Below are 19,522 nucleotides of genomic sequence, written 5' to 3'. Positions count from 1 at the left end.
GATACCTGGCCACATTTAAGAATACGTATTAGAAATGGTAAACAAGCCAGTCAGAGTCGCTGTAGATCCGGTGACCATCGTTCTTAAGGAATGTATAACTATGTCTACCGCCATGAGAAAATACTCCACTTTGACTTCTCAGTCAGGAATGGCAGCAATTCTTGGTGGTGGTAGTGATGATATCTTTATTTCAGACTCATTTGCTACAATTCCTCAAGCAAAACAAAATGACCCCCTTCTGTCTGGATTTATCCAATTAAAGCTAATGCTAGATAAATTAGAATCACTCGAAAATATTGATTCCTTAACTGTTCTTCAACCGTTCCTTTTAGTTATTAGAACTAGCACTATTTCAGGTTACATCACATCCTTAGCATTAAATTCTTTACAAAAATTTTTAACCACGAACATTATCACTGAGCATTCAAAAAACTATGTAGCGGCGTACAGAGAGGTTGCCAAAGCATTAACTCATTGCAGATTTGAGGGTATAAGCCAAATGGCGGATGATTCTGTATTATTAAAAGTAGTTATATTATTAAGATCATTAGTTAATTCACTAATGGGTGATGTTTTATCCGATTCAATCGTTCATGGGATTCTTCAAACAATTATGTCCTTGGCATGCAATAAAAGAAGAACTGAAGTCTTACGAAAGGCAGCTGAAACAACTATGATATCTTTAACTGTTAAAATATTTTCGAAATTGGATGATATTGACCCAACTCTGTCGAGACATATTTATATAAATGATGAAGCATACGCTAATAATACTCTAAAAAGTGATACAGTCGGCGCAAAGATAAGTATGGATGATTCTAGAAGTGAGCTATCTTCTTCAATAGGGCCAAGAACAGAGACAGCAGATGTAGAAGAGCCCACTGAGATAACACAAAGAAATGAAGGTGCAGAAAACATAGAAAGCGATATAGATTCTAAATTATCAGTCAATGATCTAAATATAAAAAGTACTAGTGCGTTAGTTCTTTCACCTACTGATGAAAACTACGGGTTCAAAGTAATTTGTCAATATCTAAATATGTTACTATCCATTGTAATCCCTGAAAACATTAATAATCATGGTAATTTTTCTAGTATTCTATCATTTCAATTATTGAACACTGCCATTGAACTATCGGGTGGTAGATTTTTATCTCATCCAAGACTATTCAGTCTGGTTGCTGATCCAATTTTTAAAAGTTTATTTTTTGTAATTCAAAATTCAAACAAATTATCATTAGTTCAAGCAGCCATGGAACTTTTCACTACAATAGTAATTGTATTTGGAGAAAATGTTCATTCTCAAGTAGAATTAACATTAAATTGTATTCTAGACCTTCTAAAAGAAAGTCGTGATACTACAGACAATAATGGTAAAAATAAACCGGAAGAAAAAGAAATCAAGTCTTTGCCAATTAAAGAACTATTGTTAGAACAACTGTCCCTTCTATGGACATGCTCATCTAACCTTTTCATTAAAACTTTTGTCGATTTTGACTGTAGTAGAGATAGATCTGATTTAGCGACTAAACTCTTAAAAACTTTAGCAAAAATGGTAAATTTAGAACCAAGTTCTCAAAGTATGACACCAATAAGTTTAGATGGTATTTGTTCTTTTGTTGATGAAATCCATACCAACTTAAATTCCGTTGACAGATTAACATTTTTATCAGAAAGGAAAGAAAATATTAAATTAAGGCAAAGAGAACGCAAAACTAAATTCATTAAATGTGTAGAAGCGTTCAATGAAAAGCCAAAGAAAGGCATCCCTTTATTGATTGAAAGTAGTTTTCTTACCTCTGATAAAGACGAAGATTTAGCACAATTTCTTTTTGAAAATAATACCCGAATTAACAAAAGAACAATCGGTTTATTACTATCTGACCCTAATAAAATATCTTTGTTAAAAATGTATATGAATCTCTTCGATTTTAAAGGCTTTAGGGTAGATGAAGCAATTAGAATGCTACTAACAAAATTCAGATTACCTGGGGAATCCCAACAAATTGAAAGAATTATAGAGGAATTTTCAAGCAGATATGCTAATAGTCAAAATTATCAATCTAATGATACCACTATTTATGGAAATGAATCTGAGGGTACACAATTACAACCGGATTCGGACTCAGTATTTATTTTAAGTTATTCAATTATTATGCTAAATACAGATCTTCATAATCCGCAAGTTAAAGAACATATGTCATTTGAAGATTATTCTAGTAATTTAAAAGGTTGTTACAATAAGAACGATTTTCCCTTCTGGTATTTAGACAAAATATACGCATCAATCAGAGATAAAGAAATCGTTATGCCTGAGGAACATCATGGTAATGAAAAATGGTTTGAGGATGCTTGGAATAATTTAATATCATCCAATACAGTTATTACTAATATTTCATCTGTCACATCAACTGTAACGGAGAATCTAAATTCGATTGAGAAGGTGCAATTTGGTAGATTATTGTTCAAGAATGTTGGTGCTGTTCTGATAAATGCAATTTTCAAAACTTATATGTCTACTTCTGATGAGCATCGCTCATCTCGTGTGATTCAATGCATAGAAAAATGTGCCTCAATTGCATCATATTATAATTACAAAAATTTATTCAACGAATTATTACGTCACGTAGTAAGAATAACTACTTTAACTAATCCCGAAAATCCTTCTCCTAATAAAATTCAATACAATGTGGAAGAAATTCCTTTAGTACGTATAGACTTTGAAGAAACTCGAGCTTCCGTTCCTGTAAGTACTCTAGCAATGAGATTAGGTAGATCTGAAAAAGCTCAATTATGCACTATATTATTATTTTCTATCCTGCAGAACAACACTAATAGTGATATTATTACTGTTAAGATATGGACTGAAATTATTCAAGTTGTGTTAAACCTATATGAGAATCTCTTAATAACACCTGATATTTTTGGGGACCTTCAGCAAAAACTAAAGCTTGGTACGCTACCAAGGCCACAACCGGATTTCGTTATTCTTAAAACAAATGAAAATAAAGGTATCTTATCTACTTTCGCTTCATACTTAAAAGGTGATGAAGAGCCAACAGATGAAGAAATAGAATACGCCAAAATTGCAATTAACTGTGTGAAAACTAGTAACATACCGTCCTCTATATTTGGGAATGATATTAATATTACCCCCACTATAATTAAGCTTCTATTAGAATCTATTGAATATAAGAAAACGGACGAAAATCAGAATTATTTTGAACCTGAAATGTTATTTTTAGTTGAAATATCTGTATCTTTATTTCCATTTTGTAAAAATGAAAAGGAATTGGGTAATTTTATTCTATCAAAATTATCTATTCTCTCAAGGTTGGAAAACTTATCGAATGAAACATATCGTCGTTTTGTAGCTTATGAGGTTCTATTACTATCTATTCTAGATGAGAAAGAGCAATATCTAACATCATTAATTAACGATAAAATTTTAGCTTCCAAACAAATATTCTCTCCTAAATTCTTTGCCAATGAAGCTGGCTCTAAATTATTGGATAATATACTCTATTTTTCTGAAATTGATAATTACAAAGAAGAATTATTAAATAATAAGGGATTTTGGACCTTGCTAAATTATACTACTAAAGAAGACTATTCATCCGACAAGATTTGCAAATTTTTGGAAGACTCAATTAGAGCTGAAAAGAAAATTATTAACAAAAATACTATTGAATATATTCTTGAAATATTTGAAAATAGAATGCATATAGTTAAAAAACAGAAGGTAACTGTTGAAAAAAGTGATCTACAGAATTCGAATAAAAATGACTTTAAGGTATTACTAGATGGGTCAGAAGTCACTGAGAGATGGGTGTCATTTGTTATTGCATTAACAGGTGAGCGCTCCGTGTCAAATTTACTAACAGTAGATCGCATAATTAAAATTATACAAACTCTATTTTTCAAATTAGTATATTCTGAAAAATCTTTAAGATCATCCATTTTAACTGCTGTTGAAACCATTTTAACCGCCAATATTGAATATTCTAAAATGAATATTAAGGATCTAGAATCTGTCATAGAACTTGGCATCGTTACTGAACTAAATAAAAGGCATAAACTTGTAAAACCCTTAATACTTGATGTTTTAATTATGCTTCAAAAAGTCTTTGTTTACTATTTAAAGAAGGGAATTACGGATGATGAAACTTTTTTGAAAATTTTAAATGTATTTAATAAATATGTCGATTCTAGTGAGGTTGAGGTTCAAGTTCAAAAATTAATAACTGAGAAAAAGGAGATTGAAAGGCAACTTAAAGGGACATCTGAATCTGAGCAGGTGTCAGGAAGTGAGGAAGATGTATATTCTATATCGAATAAAAATAATATTATTAATACCAATGTGACTTCTGACCCAATTGATGATAGTAATACCACAAATAATGCAACCAATGCTGATGTAAAAGTTCATAATGATAATGACACAAATACTAAAACGGAAAATAATATCGAAGTTAAAGTCGATGATTCATAATAGATTGAAACATCCAAATTCCTGATTATAAACTAGTTTACTTCATCAAACAGGAGAATTTTATATTATTGATGTATATATTTAATAAATTGTAAACAGCATTAATGATTTTTAGATATTAGTCTGAATAAATAAAGCTTTCAAATACTAAATTTTTTTCTTGTTGCAGAACCAAGTTTAATTACCTTACAATACCATATGTCTGCCAGGCAGGGCATTATATAATATTAACTCTGAAAAAGTAAAAACAAACTGTAGGATAACAGAAATATACACTATCGAACATGACTTTAGTTTGGATAAAGCTAATATCAAAATGGCGTCAATTATATTCGGCTTATATCTAAGATAAAATTAGAAAAGATAGAAAGCTTATTGTAGTCACTGTATAAAAGACAAATACTAAGTAAAAACAAAGCAGGATTATTATTGTTATGTTTTTAAAATTAGAACATGGGTACTCAATCTTTTTTTTCTTTTTTTAAGAAAATGAATATGAAATACCAAACAAGAAAATTTTTCGACAGGCTTTCTTATGTTTTGGAGACATTTCGTATAATCACATTGTTTCATGATACTCCATTACTGTTAAAACTTTTACTAATTCAAGAGTACAAAAGATTAAACTCTACTTTTTTTGAGCATAATAAAATGTTAGAATGTATTCTGCGGAGTTAATAAATAGTTTGTGATATAGTCAATATACCAATTATTATATTATTATTCGATACTTCTATATATCTATACAGTAATGACTCTAATAGATTAGGTTTGGAGGTTAATATATATATACGTAGGTACGAGGACAGGGTGTCATTTAGATCGGCACTCATATACGCCACCGTATATAGCGATATCCTTCAATCGGGTAAGACTTATAAATATCCCAAACATAAAATTGGTATGGAAATTTTTATGGCCTACCCTCCCATCTCGTAGTAAGTTTTTTACTCGAGTTTACTTGATCTATGTATTGTTCTGATAACAGCAATCTTGGAAGATATTGACTATTAAACTTCATTCTGTGGTAGATCCCGTTCGGACATGTGACCAAGAGCTTGTGGCGTCACGTGGTCAGAAGCCAGACTTTGGAGCTTATACAGATGAATAAGTATGTAGCTTGAAAATGTGCACAGGAAGAATGTATTCCGAAAGAGGATAGCGTAATCTATCATCGGGTCTTAAGAGATACAGGAGTATCTAAGAAGACAAGGGATCTGAGATGATCTACAGATCGAGCCTGTAGATATCAGATATAAGTTAGAAGTAGGTTAACTTCTGAGTTAACTCTACAAGTGGGATGATAGGTAAATGTTGAGGTACCGTACTACTATCATCGGCAGAGACTATGCGGTAGGCGTAGTCTACGAATTGGGACTGCGGTTACAATTCTGCTCGTCAAGAGTATCTTCCAGAACGCCGGTTCTGATGAGAACATAATTGTTATGTCCAGGAAGCTTGTGTCTGACGAGACATAGGTCTTATATAAGAGGAACGTTCTATGAAGGTGGATATTCAGAAAGAGTATTCTGTTTAACGAAACAACCAAATTTTATATTAATTCCTGGCTGAATTCGAAAACTGGGTAACATACATTCTATATAGCAAGAATTATAACTGACCGTAGAACAATCTAAGACACATTTGGATGGTAATCTGTCTTTTAATCACGTGATTTACACATGTGTATTTAAAAATTATAGCGCCGCCTAGTTTCGATCTAGGGACATCAGGGTTATGAGCCCTGCGCGCTTCCACTGCGCCACGGCGCTCTATAATTGTTGTATTTTTAGACTTTCATCTTCTATATAATCTGGATAATTGGGTTAAAGAGAATCTAGTTTTTAAAATTCTACAGCAAAGTATTCTGTGTTCTTTTTTTTTGGGAGAAATATTCTTCTTAAAAAAATATACATTCAATTTAGGCTAAGTCTAAATAAAAATCTTTCATTAACTTATAAAAGTATAACATTCAATGTTCTAGAATAATTCTGTTAGTCTATCTACAAATATTTCGACGTTAAACACAATCGGGTCTTTTGAGTTTATGAAACATTTATCAATGCCGCAAAACCTATTATTGCTGCTAACCCTGCCGGTCGTTACACTTGTTGGCCAATTTTGAATATCCCATTTTAAGCCAATTGTTTCTACTAACTCTGTTGGTGCTCCAATTGGTAAAAGTCCACAACAACCAATAAATTTATCCCTAAATGTTTTTTCATACGTTATTAAACATCCTGATGAAGGTATTAAGAAAATTAAGTCCGTGTGAGTTAAATAATACAAGTCAATGAAAGGATCAGATATCCTCAAAGTGTAAAATTGCGTCATGGAGTGAATTGTTTGATCAAATCGGCCATCAATCCCACCTAGTGCTAGGATTTTAATATTTGGTATTGGATGAGAAGGATTATTGTAATCTGCGGTTTCCTTTAGTTTGTGGTATAGTAAATGAATACCATCTTCGAAATCAATACCAAAATTATCAGTGATGGTATTAATTGTAAGCATTTTTCTAAAATTAGGATCATTAAAATGTAAAGTGATTAAATTTGTACTTTTGGTGAAATCAGTAGAATATTGAGTGTTTTGCTTGATTATTACAACACCATTTGAAAGATAAAATTGTCTGACATCATCTCTCAATGAATCTAGATCACCAATGATGTAATTTGGAAGATGTTTCTTCCTCAATTCATCTAATTCTAGGGTAGTTGTAAACTCTAAAGTTCTGAAAAAATCATATAATCTATTGGCACCACCGTCAGCACATACCTTTATGTCATAGTAGGACCATAAATTTAAAAATATTTCAGGTACATCTATCTCTTGATTTAATATAAGTAATGCAGATTTACTGGTTGGCTTTAAATTTAAAAAACCCTCCAACTTCATTTCATGTTGGTAGCGACCAGGTTCTATCTCAACTGGAATTCGGTCTTCATTTTCAATACATTTCTCAGCCATTTCTTAAACAGATATCAGTTTTAGTTATAAGCATGGAAGTAATATTATACAATTATAATTAAAATATTTAACTTTGAATATCTACATTTATATGTCATGAAGGAACAGCTACCGAATCCATTGAGAAAGCTTTCAATGGTCTGCGATGATCCCTTCGATGAACCTTTCGGTATTCGGGATAGTAGTCAAAAATTGGTATGCAATTAAAGACTAAAAAAGTCTCTTACGTATGGTAGGAATTTGTTAAAAAAAAACATACGATAAAATACCTAGCATTATCGGAACTGTGGTTTCTAATTTAACTGACTGAACTCTAAATACTTGTAAAGAATGGATAAATATAAGTATAGAATTGAAATTCAGCAAATGATGTTTGTTTCTGGCGAGACAAATGATCCACCTGTAGAAACAACTTCTTTAATAGAAGATATTGTTAAAGGCCAAGTGATTGAGGTTCTAATACAGGCCAATAAAACTGCACATGCTAGAGGTAGCAAAGTTATACAGCCAGAAGATGTAATTTTTCTGATAAGGCATGATAAAGCAAAAGTTAATAGACTTAGGACGTATCTTTCTTGGAAGGATCTTAGAAAGAATGCTAAAGATCAAGATGCCAATGCGGGTGTAATGGATGGAGCAGCAGGGGGTGCTGATGAAGATGTCAAAAAGCCAGAAAATGATAAAGATGATAAGGATGGAGGTAATATGATGAAGGTTAAAAAATCACAAATCAAACTTCCTTGGGAATTACAATTTATGTTTAATGAACAACCCTTGGAAACATTTGATGATAATGAAGATTTAGATGAAGATCAGAGGGAAGCAAATATTGCAACATTGAAAAGGTTAAAAACAGCAGATGATCGTACTAGAAATATGACAAAGGAAGAGTATGTTCATTGGTCAGATTGTAGACAAGCAAGTTTCACATTTAGAAAAAGTAAAAGATTTAAAGATTGGTCTGGTATCAATCAACTTACAGATGGTAAGCCTCATGATGATGTAATAGATATCTTAGGTTTTCTTACTTTTGAAATTGTTTGTTCTTTAACTGAAATGGCTCTAAATGTTAAAAAGCATGAACAACTCATACAGCGCCAGAAAAGCAAAAGTCAGCCAACCATTCCAGACAATATTATGGAAACTACTACTATGCGAACTAAAAAGAGGCTATTTGATGGTCCTGATAATGTAGTAAGCCCGCTCACAGCTAAAGAAATACATGAGGCTTGGAGAGTATTACAAAAAGTAAACATGAAGGGCAGAGTATTAACAAATTTCCGAGGAGGCAGATTAAGATCTAAGCCAGTCCTACTGTAAAAGATATATTGGTATGCTCCTTATGTTAATAGTTTTCAATTAAATATTAGATATATAATTTTATAAAAACGGATTCTATAGTGTCTCTTTCCAGCTGTCTATAACAGTTTGAGCGTTTGAATGAAAATAAAAATTCTTTAATAGATTTTTTTGAATTAATGCAAAGGTTATTTCATATTCAGCCTTCGTAGGATCTTGTAGATGTGCTTCTTTAATGATGTTAGTATTATATTTCCTCTTGAAGTTTTCATCCTTGGCTATTTCTAAAATGAAAGAAGTTAATTCAGAATGTATTACGCTTTTAGAACTGTTTAAAAAGTCTAACCGAATACTTTCTATCCTATTATTTCTAGTATTTAAAGAAGATTCTTCAAATTCTTCTAAAATAGCTCTTGATATCCTTGAACTTCTTGTAAATCTTGTCATTTGAAAAGGTGAGTTTTGTCTTGAGGAAATATATTCAATTGATCGGTCCATAATAAGTTTGGATCTTTTTTTAATAAGAGCTGACGACGGTTCTAATAGATGGCATATTCCTAAAAAATTACTTAAATATGCAGCAATATCGAGTTCATGTGATTTCAATGCAACATGTTTTGTGTCGGTAATATGTAAACTGTAATCCATCATAAAATCATGATCTAATTCCCATTGATCATCAATTGACGTGGAAACTTTTGGGCCTGCTTGGGAAGTATTTTTGTTATTTCTGCTTCTATTTTGAAAACTCATTAGTGTGAAATCAATATTTTCTGAAATCAAGGAACTATACTTTGTTGATGATTCAATAACATCTGAAGAAGATACTACATCAGAATATTCGCTAAAAGCTTTAACTGATAAAAATTTTAAATAATTTTCATCTCGTGTTGCATTTGAAATTGGTAAAGGGTCTCCTGGGTTACTATAAAACTGAAGATTTAATAATATTTTCCTTATATCATTTCCATACTGAGTAATTAGAAAGTCAATTTCCTTTTCCTTCACAGACAACAGGATAGATCTACAAGATCTCATGATGTATTTCTTTAAGTCAATAATCGATGACGGTTGTGCAAAAAATAGAGACTCTTCTTCATTAGCTATAGTTATCAAATTAGAAGGAACGAATTCTAAATCTCTACATAATAAAACAACTGGCCTTCTTGAAATCGCTAATAGTTTAGTAATGGCTTGCCAAAAATGTCGATCATGAGCTTTAAAGATAACATCTACATCATTAATCAATATAATACCATTAGAGCCTTGGGCTTTGACGTGATGCGTAGTGGCAAAATCTGACAAAGTTTCTAAAATTTCTTTTTTGCCCCTATTGCTAGAAGAGTTTACTTCAAAGATTTTTCCATCAAGGGAGTCCATAAGAACTTTAAAGAGAGTGTTTTTTCCAACTGCTTCTCCATGTAAGATAAGTAATGGTACAAAATCTTCTATTTCGTCTGATTGCGTGTTCTCAGTGTTAGTATCATCAAAATCATCATGTACAATAAAATTTGCAAATTCATCAATTTCTTCCTTTCTATTTACATCAGTTAATCTTCTTCTTGTAGTAGGTTTCTTCAGACGTTGAAAAGCTTTCATAATCCACGAACTAATATTTTCTTTTACGCTCTGACTCAATAATATCTCATCCATGCAAGTTGGTGCAAAAAGAGTTGTCCAAATATGGGGTGATTTGCTTAATGGTGATGTAAAGCTTAATGATTCCTTTGAAGGCTTTAACACTTCATGATTCTGCAAAAGAGTACCATATTCCTCCTTTGTAAAATTATAATTAGAGTTATAATATTTTGAGGTATCTTTTTTCAGTAATTTTATATCGATTGGCTCAGCACTTCCTACATCAGAATTAGATTGAAGTGGTTTAACTAATTGAACCAAAGGCCATGGGCAAGGGATTTCTTTCAGCTTTGAAATTTCGTTTTTTCTGGAAAGCTTAGTTCTAATAATTGATTGACTTAATGACGCAGTTGATTCTTTGGTACTAACTCTTGAATCTGCTGAGCCTTTGGGTTTTTTGAAATTTGTGAAAAGTCCTTTTAAAGTTGTCTTTTTCATGTTAGCAGTAGGTAATAGTCTTGCTGGAGATTTAATACTGTCTGAGTTATCATATGTATCGGGATCATCGTCTATACTAATTATATTACGTTTTATATCATCCATCTTTCTTTTTCTATGTCTGTTCATTAATATGTTATGGACAGATTTCTGAGGAGAATTATTTAAAATCGTTGGTTCAATTTTGCTAGGTTTTAAAGGTGATGAAGAAGCTAATACATTATTGGGATCTTCAATAATATCTTCTGTTGAAGACTCTTCCAAATCTATTATATAGCTTTCATTATTCTTATTAGTAAGGCCATTAGTTTCTGTAGAAATATTTTCAGGTAAAAATGGGTGTGATGAGATGCCTTTTTCTATAGGTATTTCTTCTTTGGATATAGCATTAGCTTTAGACAATTGTTTTTGAACTTTTCGTATTTTAGGTTTTGAAATAGGTTTCCCACTTAATAATTTTTTTAAAGAAACAGGCTTATCCATTGGTATATTATCTCGATTAACTAGGATAACAGCTATTTTATTTTGCTTTTTTATCTCAAATCCTATTTGTTCTATTCCGATTTTAGATATCGTCTGTTTGAAGGAATAGAATCAATATTATCTGATAAAATATCTCAACTTAAAACTTTGAAAGCAGAAAAATTAAGTTCAGATGAATGGTGAATATTTTTCTTATTACAGATCTACATCTAAAAATTAAAAGTTAAAGTACTATATTATTAAGTCATTAAAATAAAAGTTTACGCGACGCGACATACTCATCTTCAAATGAAATATCGGAATGGTGATTATTAGAAGTCTATTAACTGAAGAAAAAGAAGCAACAAAATAGCAATCAGGCATGTGTTTAATTAGAACGGTTATTTTTTTTCCAAATAATGTACATAATGGTATATTATCTAATAATATAAGACAATAGAAGTTACTTACCCTGTATAAAAACTATGCATAAATAATAAAAATGAAAGGTACAGATAGTTATAGTATTCAGTAACGTTCCTTAAGCCTAGAAGCAACAGTACGTAAACCACCGTAGACTTTTCCTGGTGGAGAACCTAAAATTAAACTTACTATAGATTCTCTAGCCATTCTTATATGTGTAAACCCACCCAAAATGTGAATTTTAGAATCTGCTAAAACAATTCTTGTTCTTGTAGCATTTTCAATAGCAAACTTAGTTTTACCATCTTTACCAGCAATACGACCAATTGCTCTAGATAAATGATCACCAGTTAAGGTCTTGACATCTTTAACCTCGAAAGTTTCAATATATAAATCATCTAGTCTTAACAAAGCGATAGAATCATCTAGATCAAACCCTAAAGTGAAAGCTTTAATAAAATCAGCACCTTTTTGAAGAGCACCTGGATCAGTGGTATGTTTTGGATGAGTTCTTAATTCCACACTTTTTGTTCTTAAATTCATTCTGACTTGTAATTTCAAATGATCTACGAGAGGGGGGTATATCTTGGGCCAATTATTTCTTAATGGAGTCATTCTATGTGGTGGAACTGCTACTTTTCGGCTTTCTAATTTAACTTTGGTTTGTTTGGATTTATTAGCAGCACCAAATCTTGGTTTACCTTCTGCATCTAATACAACCCCAGTAGCTTCAGCTTTTTGTTCAGGTTCTTCAGAATCCTCGGTTTTGGTAACTTCTTCTGTATCCTCTTCATTACCTAATAAGACATCATCGTCATCTTCTTCCTCGATATTTTCAGTGTTATTAATACCAACGATCCTACTAGTTGTGGATGTATTTTCATTAGTGATGTTTTTCTTTAAAGCAGTTGGAGCCACCATCGTATTAGTTGCAAAATATGTGTATATATGCTACTGAGCTGAAGCTTTGCTAAATCTCTAACGATCTGAGCTGATAGTTAAAAATAGTATTCACTTTGTTAAATAAAGCCTTTTTTTGCCATATTTTTTGTAAGAGATAGAAGTGGACTTTATTTTTTCTTTTAGGATGAGATGCGATGACTTCTAAAAATTTTCCACGGAATACACGTGACTAGTGATCAGGCCAGGATATAGAGTATGCACTAGTAAATGGCAAACCCCCTAAAATATAATGTATTATTCATATTTTAAACTTTTATATTTTCTAGTGATATCAAATTTAGTTCTTTATTGACTACTCTTCTAATCATTCACGAATAAATGTATTGGTTTTGAGAAAGTATGTAATTAAAGAAGTCTGAAAAGTTAGTAGCTTAATTAGTTTACCTACTCAGTTTTCTCAACCTTTTTAATTGGCAAGAATGAATCATCGGAGTCTACTTTGGGTTTATGATTAAATGTTCCTTTGCCATCTCCTGCTGTTGATGAGAGAGCCGGTTTTGCGCCAATACCTAAAAACGCAGGTTTGGGAGCAAGTTGTTCTGATAGTGATACTCCCCCGAATTGCTTATTCACTGTAGTATCATTGTCATCTTTACCATTCCAGCCCATACCTCGCAGTAAAGCTGCACCAAATTCTTCAACTGGAACTTCATCATATTCTTCCTGTTTAGTTTCCTTTGGTAATTGTTCCAATTCTTTTTGAAGAAGTTCATCATAAGTAATTATCTGAGGCAGAGAATTCTGTTTTTCTATTTTATTACCACATGTTGGTTCTATCAACCCATACGGATGGCTACTTTCTTTTGTGATTTTATTAATAGGGAAAATACGTTTATTGGAAAGATCCTTGGGTTTGATTACCAATTCATCCTTTTCTGTTTTATCAGTTTGCTCCGACTCTACGTGTTTTTCAAGAACACTTAAACTTATTTTATCATTCTTTCTTTCTATTTCAACTTCATCATCTTGGAAAATATTATTACCAATTTTTTTTCCTTTTGTGACTTTCTTCTTGTTCTTCTTAATTACTTTTTTCTTGGCTACGGATGAACTTAAACTGATTGAAACTCCATTCATTTTAGTTTTTCAGTAGGGATATAGAATGTAGTATTATTCGATGAATTAACTCAGTTAAATATCTAATAGTATTCCAATGTCTTTTTTAGGCGTAGAGCTGGAACTTTTTTAATGATTATGGAATTAGTTAATCTTCAATTTAGAAACCCGAAAAGGTTATTTAATTAAATGTTTTAATACAAATGTGTTATTTTTAAAAAAAAACTATGGGAAGTATCTAAAAAGATTAATAGTTAAGCGTCTAGTCTAATACTTGTTGCCATTATTAATAAATATTATATTGCATAATAGGTTTTGATAGATGTGGATTTAATATAAGAAAATTAAAAATATGAAATTAATCCAGAACCATTTGCTTAGGAAAGATACATTTGGATCCAATCGCACTATTTATCCTATACATGTTTTGCTAATTAAAAGAAGACTACTGCCTACTCAAAAAGCCTATTTTCATCAGAATAGAATTCAATTCAGTGAGAAAAAGTCACAATTTACTAACAACGTTGACAAATTTATCAATGACAAGAAGTGGAATAGTCTGAAGACAAAAATACATCAAACTAAGACTAACTGTAATGCTACTATGTTAGAATTATTGAAGCATCTGCGATTTGCTAAACATTCGATTCAAGAGGCCAATAAAAAATTGTTAGAACAGGAAAAAGAGGCCTCGGATAAGCGGTTAACATATAACACCGATTTACAAACTAACGATAAGATTGAGAATCTACCCTCTGAGAGAGAACTTCATAGAAGAACTTGGAGTAGAAAGTTAGAATTTTATTTAGATTCGTTGCAAGAGACGATATTTACGGCAACAAAGGCTTTAAATGATGTAACAGGTTATTCTGGTATTCAAAAATTGAGAAATAGCATCGAATTAATGGAATCTCAATTAGAATCCACTAAGCAAGAACTAAAAGCAACTAAATTACAACACTTGACTTCCAAGCACCGTAAAGATGCTTCTCAGAAAAAACTGAACGAATTGTTGCAGAGAAAAAGTACATGGTCACCGAGTGATTTAGAAATATTTACCAAAGTTTATAAGGAAGATGCAAATAATTTAAAGGAGGAAGAAAGATTGAAAGTATTAGTTAATGAAATTGAAATAAAGCAAGAACAATTAAATGATGATTTGTACAGGGCTATACTGACAAGGTATCATGAGGAACAAATTTGGTCCGATAAGATTAGGAGAACTTCTACCTGGGGTACATTTATCCTGATGGGAGTCAATATTTTACTGTTTACAGTTTTCCAGCTTCTGTTAGAACCATGGAAAAGGCGTCGTTTAACAAGATCTTTCGAAGATAAGGTTAAAGTTGCTTTGGAACAATTTTCTAAAGATCATGTAGGACTAGTAAATACCCCTGAAAATTCAGAGGATGGGGAAAAAATAATTCAAGAGGATAATACTTTAAATATGACGAAAAGTGTAGAAGTTCTGAAAAATCCAACTGAAAAGAAAAATACATTGAATGACGCTAACCATATACCAGTTATCAATGAAATAAATGAATATGAGTCTTCTAAAATCTCCATCAAAGACATTCGCTCGCTAAATGACTTATTCGACGTAGTCAAATACGCATTCTTTAGTAGTATGGTGATTATCAATTCTATTTCTGCCCGTTTTAGAAATCTAGATCTATCACACCTTAACGCGCAGAATTCATTGAGATCATTGGACATCTACATATTTTCAGGGCTTTCTTTCTTAATCGGTACTGTATTTACATCTCTCCTAAGATCTGCCAGTTAACGGATTATAGCAATTCTGCCAACCTCTTATTATTATTCATAACTAAAAACAATACATCTAGACCTTATAAAGAATTCTACCTATATGTACATGTATTCAACTATATAAGCCTTCTTTGTATATATATTACATCTTTAATATTCTGAAAGCATAAACTTTAAAATATTGGCTTTAAACCTATAAGCTCTAGTCTCCTCTGTAGCGGTGTCATTAATTCACTTCCTTTTTTAATGTCACTTACTTTTTACAATTTTTTTTTTTGTTTTTCTCACTCCGAGATGCTTCGGGCGAAGTCACGTTTTTGGTAGCCTCAAGCATCTCAGGGTGGCAAAAGATAGTTAGCATCATGTTAAATAGATTTTAAAGGATTCATTAAAGGTTTTAGAGTTTTAAAACTTTTATTTCCAAAATAGAAAAATATAACTTAGATTTAGCAATCAGGTTGAGGCACATATAATATACTGAATATTTTTAATAATTGTGTTTTTTTTATCTTCCGCACTCATTTATCAGTCATTTAAATAGAAATATTAAGCAATAATGGAAGAATTGGGAATATCTACAAGTAATGAAAAGTTAACAGATTTAAAAGAATCCTCAAGTAATCAAAAAACATTTGCATCTCTTTTAGCACAATTAAATAAATCTACAGGCAATAATCAAAATAATGGAACTTCAGATATTTACTTAAAGTTGAAAAGACTAGAAAAAGAATTAGAATTGATCATTTTACAAGAAGAGTATATTAAAGATGAACAACGTCATTTAAGACGAGAATTATTAAGAGCACAAGAGGAAGTTAAAAGGATTCAATCTGTTCCTTTAGTCATAGGGCAATTCTTAGAGCCAATTGATGAAAATACAGGTATTGTTTCAAGTACCACAGGTATGAGTTATGTGGTCAGAATATTATCCACTTTAGATCGTGAATTATTAAAGCCTTCAATGTCAGTTGCTTTGCATCGTCATTCAAATGCGCTAGTTGATATTTTACCGCCAGATTCAGACTCCAGTATATCGATTTTAGGCTCTGGCGAAAAACCAGACGTTACTTACGCTGACGTTGGTGGTTTAGACATGCAAAAACAGGAAATTAGAGAAGCAGTAGAATTACCTTTAGTTCAAGCCGATTTATATGAACAAATTGGTATTGATCCTCCAAGTGGTGTTTTATTATATGGTCCTCCAGGTACTGGTAAAACTATGTTAGTTAAAGCTGTTGCAAATAGTACAAATGCAGCTTTTATCAGAGTGAATGGTTCTGAATTTGTACATAAATATTTGGGTGAAGGTCCAAGAATGGTCCGTGATGTCTTTAGGTTGGCAAGAGAAAATGCACCATCGATTATTTTCATTGATGAAGTTGATTCTATTGCTACAAAACGTTTTGATGCCCAAACAGGTTCAGATAGAGAAGTTCAACGTATTTTAATTGAATTATTAACTCAAATGGATGGTTTTGATCAATCTACAAATGTTAAAGTCATTATGGCAACAAATAGAGCAGATACCTTAGATCCTGCCTTATTAAGGCCTGGTAGATTAGATAGAAAAATCGAGTTTCCTTCTTTACGTGACAGGCGTGAACGTCGTTTGATTTTTGGTACAATTGCAGCCAAAATGTCATTAGCTCCAGAAGCAGATTTAGATTCTCTAATTATTAGAAACGATTCCTTATCTGGTGCTACTATTGCTGCTATCATGCAAGAAGCAGGTTTGCGTGCAGTAAGGAAAAATAGATATGTTATCCTACAAAATGATTTAGAAGAGGCATATGCTTCCCAAGTCAAGTCAGATAGCGATGTTGATAAATTTGAATTTTACAAATAATCGATTAGTCATAGCTATGGCAAAATATTCAATTTCAAACTAAAAACAAATATAATAATAAGAAAAAGAAAAGCAAATGAGATTAAAAACTAGTCCTTAATATACCAATTAAACTGCAGAGACAATCCCAAATTTTTTTACAAATATTTCATAAATTCTAGTCAAGTTCAAAAATTTAAAAGGATTCACTCTGACCATCTAATAGTAATTAATATATTGATGTCAATTCTGGAAAATACTCATAAGAACTATTTTATATTATTATTATTATTACTTTTTTTTCAAGTAGAATTTGAAATAATATATACAATATTCGTTTTGATATTTGTCTTAAATTCTTATATAGGTGCATATTTTGTATATATAATTTATCTGTATACAAAACAACAAAAAAAAAACAAAAAAAACTGATAATATAATGTTCTTCCATAAAAAGTGTAAGAGTAATGTTATCTTATAACTGAATTATTAAAGTTTATAATGCCTAATTAATTATTTATGTCTTACGGAATATGCAATAAGGCCTGGATACAAACTAGATAAGTCGTCAAAATCTATATGATCTAGATCAAGATGTACATTAGTTGAATAAATTTGCGTGAAAACAAAGTTATCCTTTAAGTTTATTAGTTTACTAGTAACAGACCTGGGTAAAATTAAAGTGGCATTGTTGAGGGTATCATTCATTAAGTAAGTATGTAAAGTATCGTTCAAAAGATTTATATCAGAACCCTTTAAATCAATAATATGATTTTGTAAAATATCAAAATTAATATCATCAATTGTTTCAATATCAGATTTTATGGTTGTTGTAGAAACTATTAAATTTTGATTTAAATACATCCATGTAGGAGGTGAGTAAGTTTTCCACCAAATATGAATGCCTATTGAATCTTGAGTTTGGGGAGTTATGTTGTTCGATTGAAAAGTAGATATATATTTTATTATACCAGTTTGGTGGAAACAGCCTAATAATAAAGACATGAAAAAATTGAATAAAATCCATGAAATTTTTAGATAACATAATTTATTAGAATTCAAAAATTTATTATATTTTGATTTCGTAAAGGGTTCCAAAATGACGATAATTATTAATGGCATTAATGGTGTTAAAAACCTCAATTCTTGATGTTTAAACAATGAAAGTAACATTAATGAACCAATAAGTGATAAAGAAGATAAAGTGATAAAATATTTTCTCTTTTGCTCTGATGAATTTTGCATAGTTTTTTGACGAATATTGGATAATATTTGGAATATAGACCATGGCAAAATAATAATTAAAGGTCCCACCAATTGAGGTAAATTTATGAGTAAATGAGTATACCAAGCATGTAACCCATGTAATTTCAAATTTTGTACGTATAAATTATATAAAAAATTGTTCAATGGTGTAATAATGAAAATATTCTTTTTGGCTCCATATATTTTGGAATCAATTAATATGCAAAGACAGGATGTTGTTAAAAAGGAAGATACGATGATGATCAATGAGAATATATTATATGCATAGTAAGTAAATAGCATATAAATGGAAGGTAATAGAATAAACGCAGGGAAGGTCATTCTATTAAAAACCCCCAATGAAATTAATGTACCAATCCAAATTGAATTTGCAAATGATTTGGAACTCTTGTCAATATTCTTTGAATATAAATTTAATACCCATAATAATATAATTGTTTCTAAAGAATTTGAAAAAGTATGTGATTGTAAAGTAAAAGTAACAAATGAAGTTAGGATGAAATATTTTGTAATTTTCTTTAAATTCAAAATATAGAAAATTGTTAAAAGGAATATCGAAAGATTTATTAATCTTGAACCATATAGGATTATAGAAGGTGTCTTTAAAATTGGGAATGATTTTATCAGAAGGAAAAATGGGGAATAATTGAGTAAAAGAGGTACATAACTTCTTGCTGAATGAAGTGGATTAAATTCCCAAGGTATGGTTCCTTTAATATTAAAGAATAAATTTGATAATATTTCTAATGATTGGAAGTGTTCATCTGGATGAATATATGAAGGTTGGGTTGTTATTATTAATCCAATGGAAATGAAGATGATAAACTTGTATTGCATTTCTTATATATATAGATATATATATGGTTGCAACTTAATTCTTTGAGTTATAGTTTGTTTGTTTTTTTCGAATTGTCGTTTTT

General features: G+C 30.9%; 9 protein-coding genes and 1 non-coding gene across 10 annotated transcripts; 4 read left to right on the top strand and 6 right to left on the bottom strand.

Moving 5' to 3' along the window:
• Positions 1–34: 34 nt before the first annotated feature.
• Positions 35–4,492, top strand: TBLA0D01930 (Sec7 domain-containing protein; the record flags this gene model as incomplete). The annotated part of the gene is made up of 1 exon (XM_004180171.1): positions 35–4,492. One exon carries the CDS (start codon positions 35–37, stop codon positions 4,490–4,492), a length of 4,458 nt encoding a protein of 1,485 aa, XP_004180219.1.
• A 1,700-nt stretch (positions 4,493–6,192) lies between these two features.
• On the bottom strand, positions 6,193–6,264 carry TBLA0Dtrna1M. The gene has a single exon. It is a non-coding gene; the product is annotated as a tRNA-Met (tRNA).
• Positions 6,265–6,472: 208 nt separating this feature from the next.
• Positions 6,473–7,462, bottom strand: THI80 (thiamine diphosphokinase; the record flags this gene model as incomplete). The annotated part of the gene is made up of 1 exon (XM_004180170.1): positions 6,473–7,462. One exon carries the CDS (start codon positions 7,460–7,462, stop codon positions 6,473–6,475), a length of 990 nt encoding a protein of 329 aa, XP_004180218.1.
• Positions 7,463–7,828: 366 nt separating this feature from the next.
• On the top strand, positions 7,829–8,782 carry SPT3 (transcriptional regulator SPT3; the record flags this gene model as incomplete). The annotated part of the gene is made up of 1 exon (XM_004180169.1): positions 7,829–8,782. The coding sequence occupies one exon, from the start codon at positions 7,829–7,831 to the stop codon at positions 8,780–8,782; it is 954 nt and encodes a 317-aa protein (XP_004180217.1).
• Positions 8,783–8,857: 75 nt separating this feature from the next.
• ELG1 (Elg1p) lies at positions 8,858–11,320 on the bottom strand (the record flags this gene model as incomplete). Its single annotated transcript, XM_004180168.1, has 1 exon — positions 8,858–11,320. One exon carries the CDS (start codon positions 11,318–11,320, stop codon positions 8,858–8,860), a length of 2,463 nt encoding a protein of 820 aa, XP_004180216.1.
• Positions 11,321–11,827: 507 nt separating this feature from the next.
• Positions 11,828–12,643, bottom strand: PNO1 (Pno1p; the record flags this gene model as incomplete). The annotated part of the gene is made up of 1 exon (XM_004180167.1): positions 11,828–12,643. The coding sequence occupies one exon, from the start codon at positions 12,641–12,643 to the stop codon at positions 11,828–11,830; it is 816 nt and encodes a 271-aa protein (XP_004180215.1).
• Positions 12,644–13,069: 426 nt separating this feature from the next.
• Positions 13,070–13,762, bottom strand: SPP2 (spliceosome ATPase-activating subunit SPP2; the record flags this gene model as incomplete). Its single annotated transcript, XM_004180166.1, has 1 exon — positions 13,070–13,762. One exon carries the CDS (start codon positions 13,760–13,762, stop codon positions 13,070–13,072), a length of 693 nt encoding a protein of 230 aa, XP_004180214.1.
• Positions 13,763–14,093: 331 nt separating this feature from the next.
• Positions 14,094–15,527, top strand: SHE9 (She9p; the record flags this gene model as incomplete). The annotated part of the gene is made up of 1 exon (XM_004180165.1): positions 14,094–15,527. One exon carries the CDS (start codon positions 14,094–14,096, stop codon positions 15,525–15,527), a length of 1,434 nt encoding a protein of 477 aa, XP_004180213.1.
• Positions 15,528–16,067: 540 nt separating this feature from the next.
• RPT3 (proteasome regulatory particle base subunit RPT3) lies at positions 16,068–17,357 on the top strand (the record flags this gene model as incomplete). The annotated part of the gene is made up of 1 exon (XM_004180164.1): positions 16,068–17,357. The coding sequence occupies one exon, from the start codon at positions 16,068–16,070 to the stop codon at positions 17,355–17,357; it is 1,290 nt and encodes a 429-aa protein (XP_004180212.1).
• A 492-nt stretch (positions 17,358–17,849) lies between these two features.
• On the bottom strand, positions 17,850–19,439 carry SMP3 (glycosylphosphatidylinositol-alpha 1,2 mannosyltransferase; the record flags this gene model as incomplete). Its single annotated transcript, XM_004180163.1, has 1 exon — positions 17,850–19,439. One exon carries the CDS (start codon positions 19,437–19,439, stop codon positions 17,850–17,852), a length of 1,590 nt encoding a protein of 529 aa, XP_004180211.1.
• Between the last annotated feature and the right edge of the window lie 83 nt (positions 19,440–19,522).

Source organism: Henningerozyma blattae, chromosome 4 (assembly GCF_000315915.1).
Source record: "Henningerozyma blattae CBS 6284 chromosome 4, complete genome".
NCBI classification, from domain to species: Eukaryota; Fungi; Ascomycota; class Saccharomycetes; order Saccharomycetales; family Saccharomycetaceae; genus Henningerozyma; species Henningerozyma blattae.
This window is presented reverse-complemented; position numbering and strand designations above follow the sequence as displayed.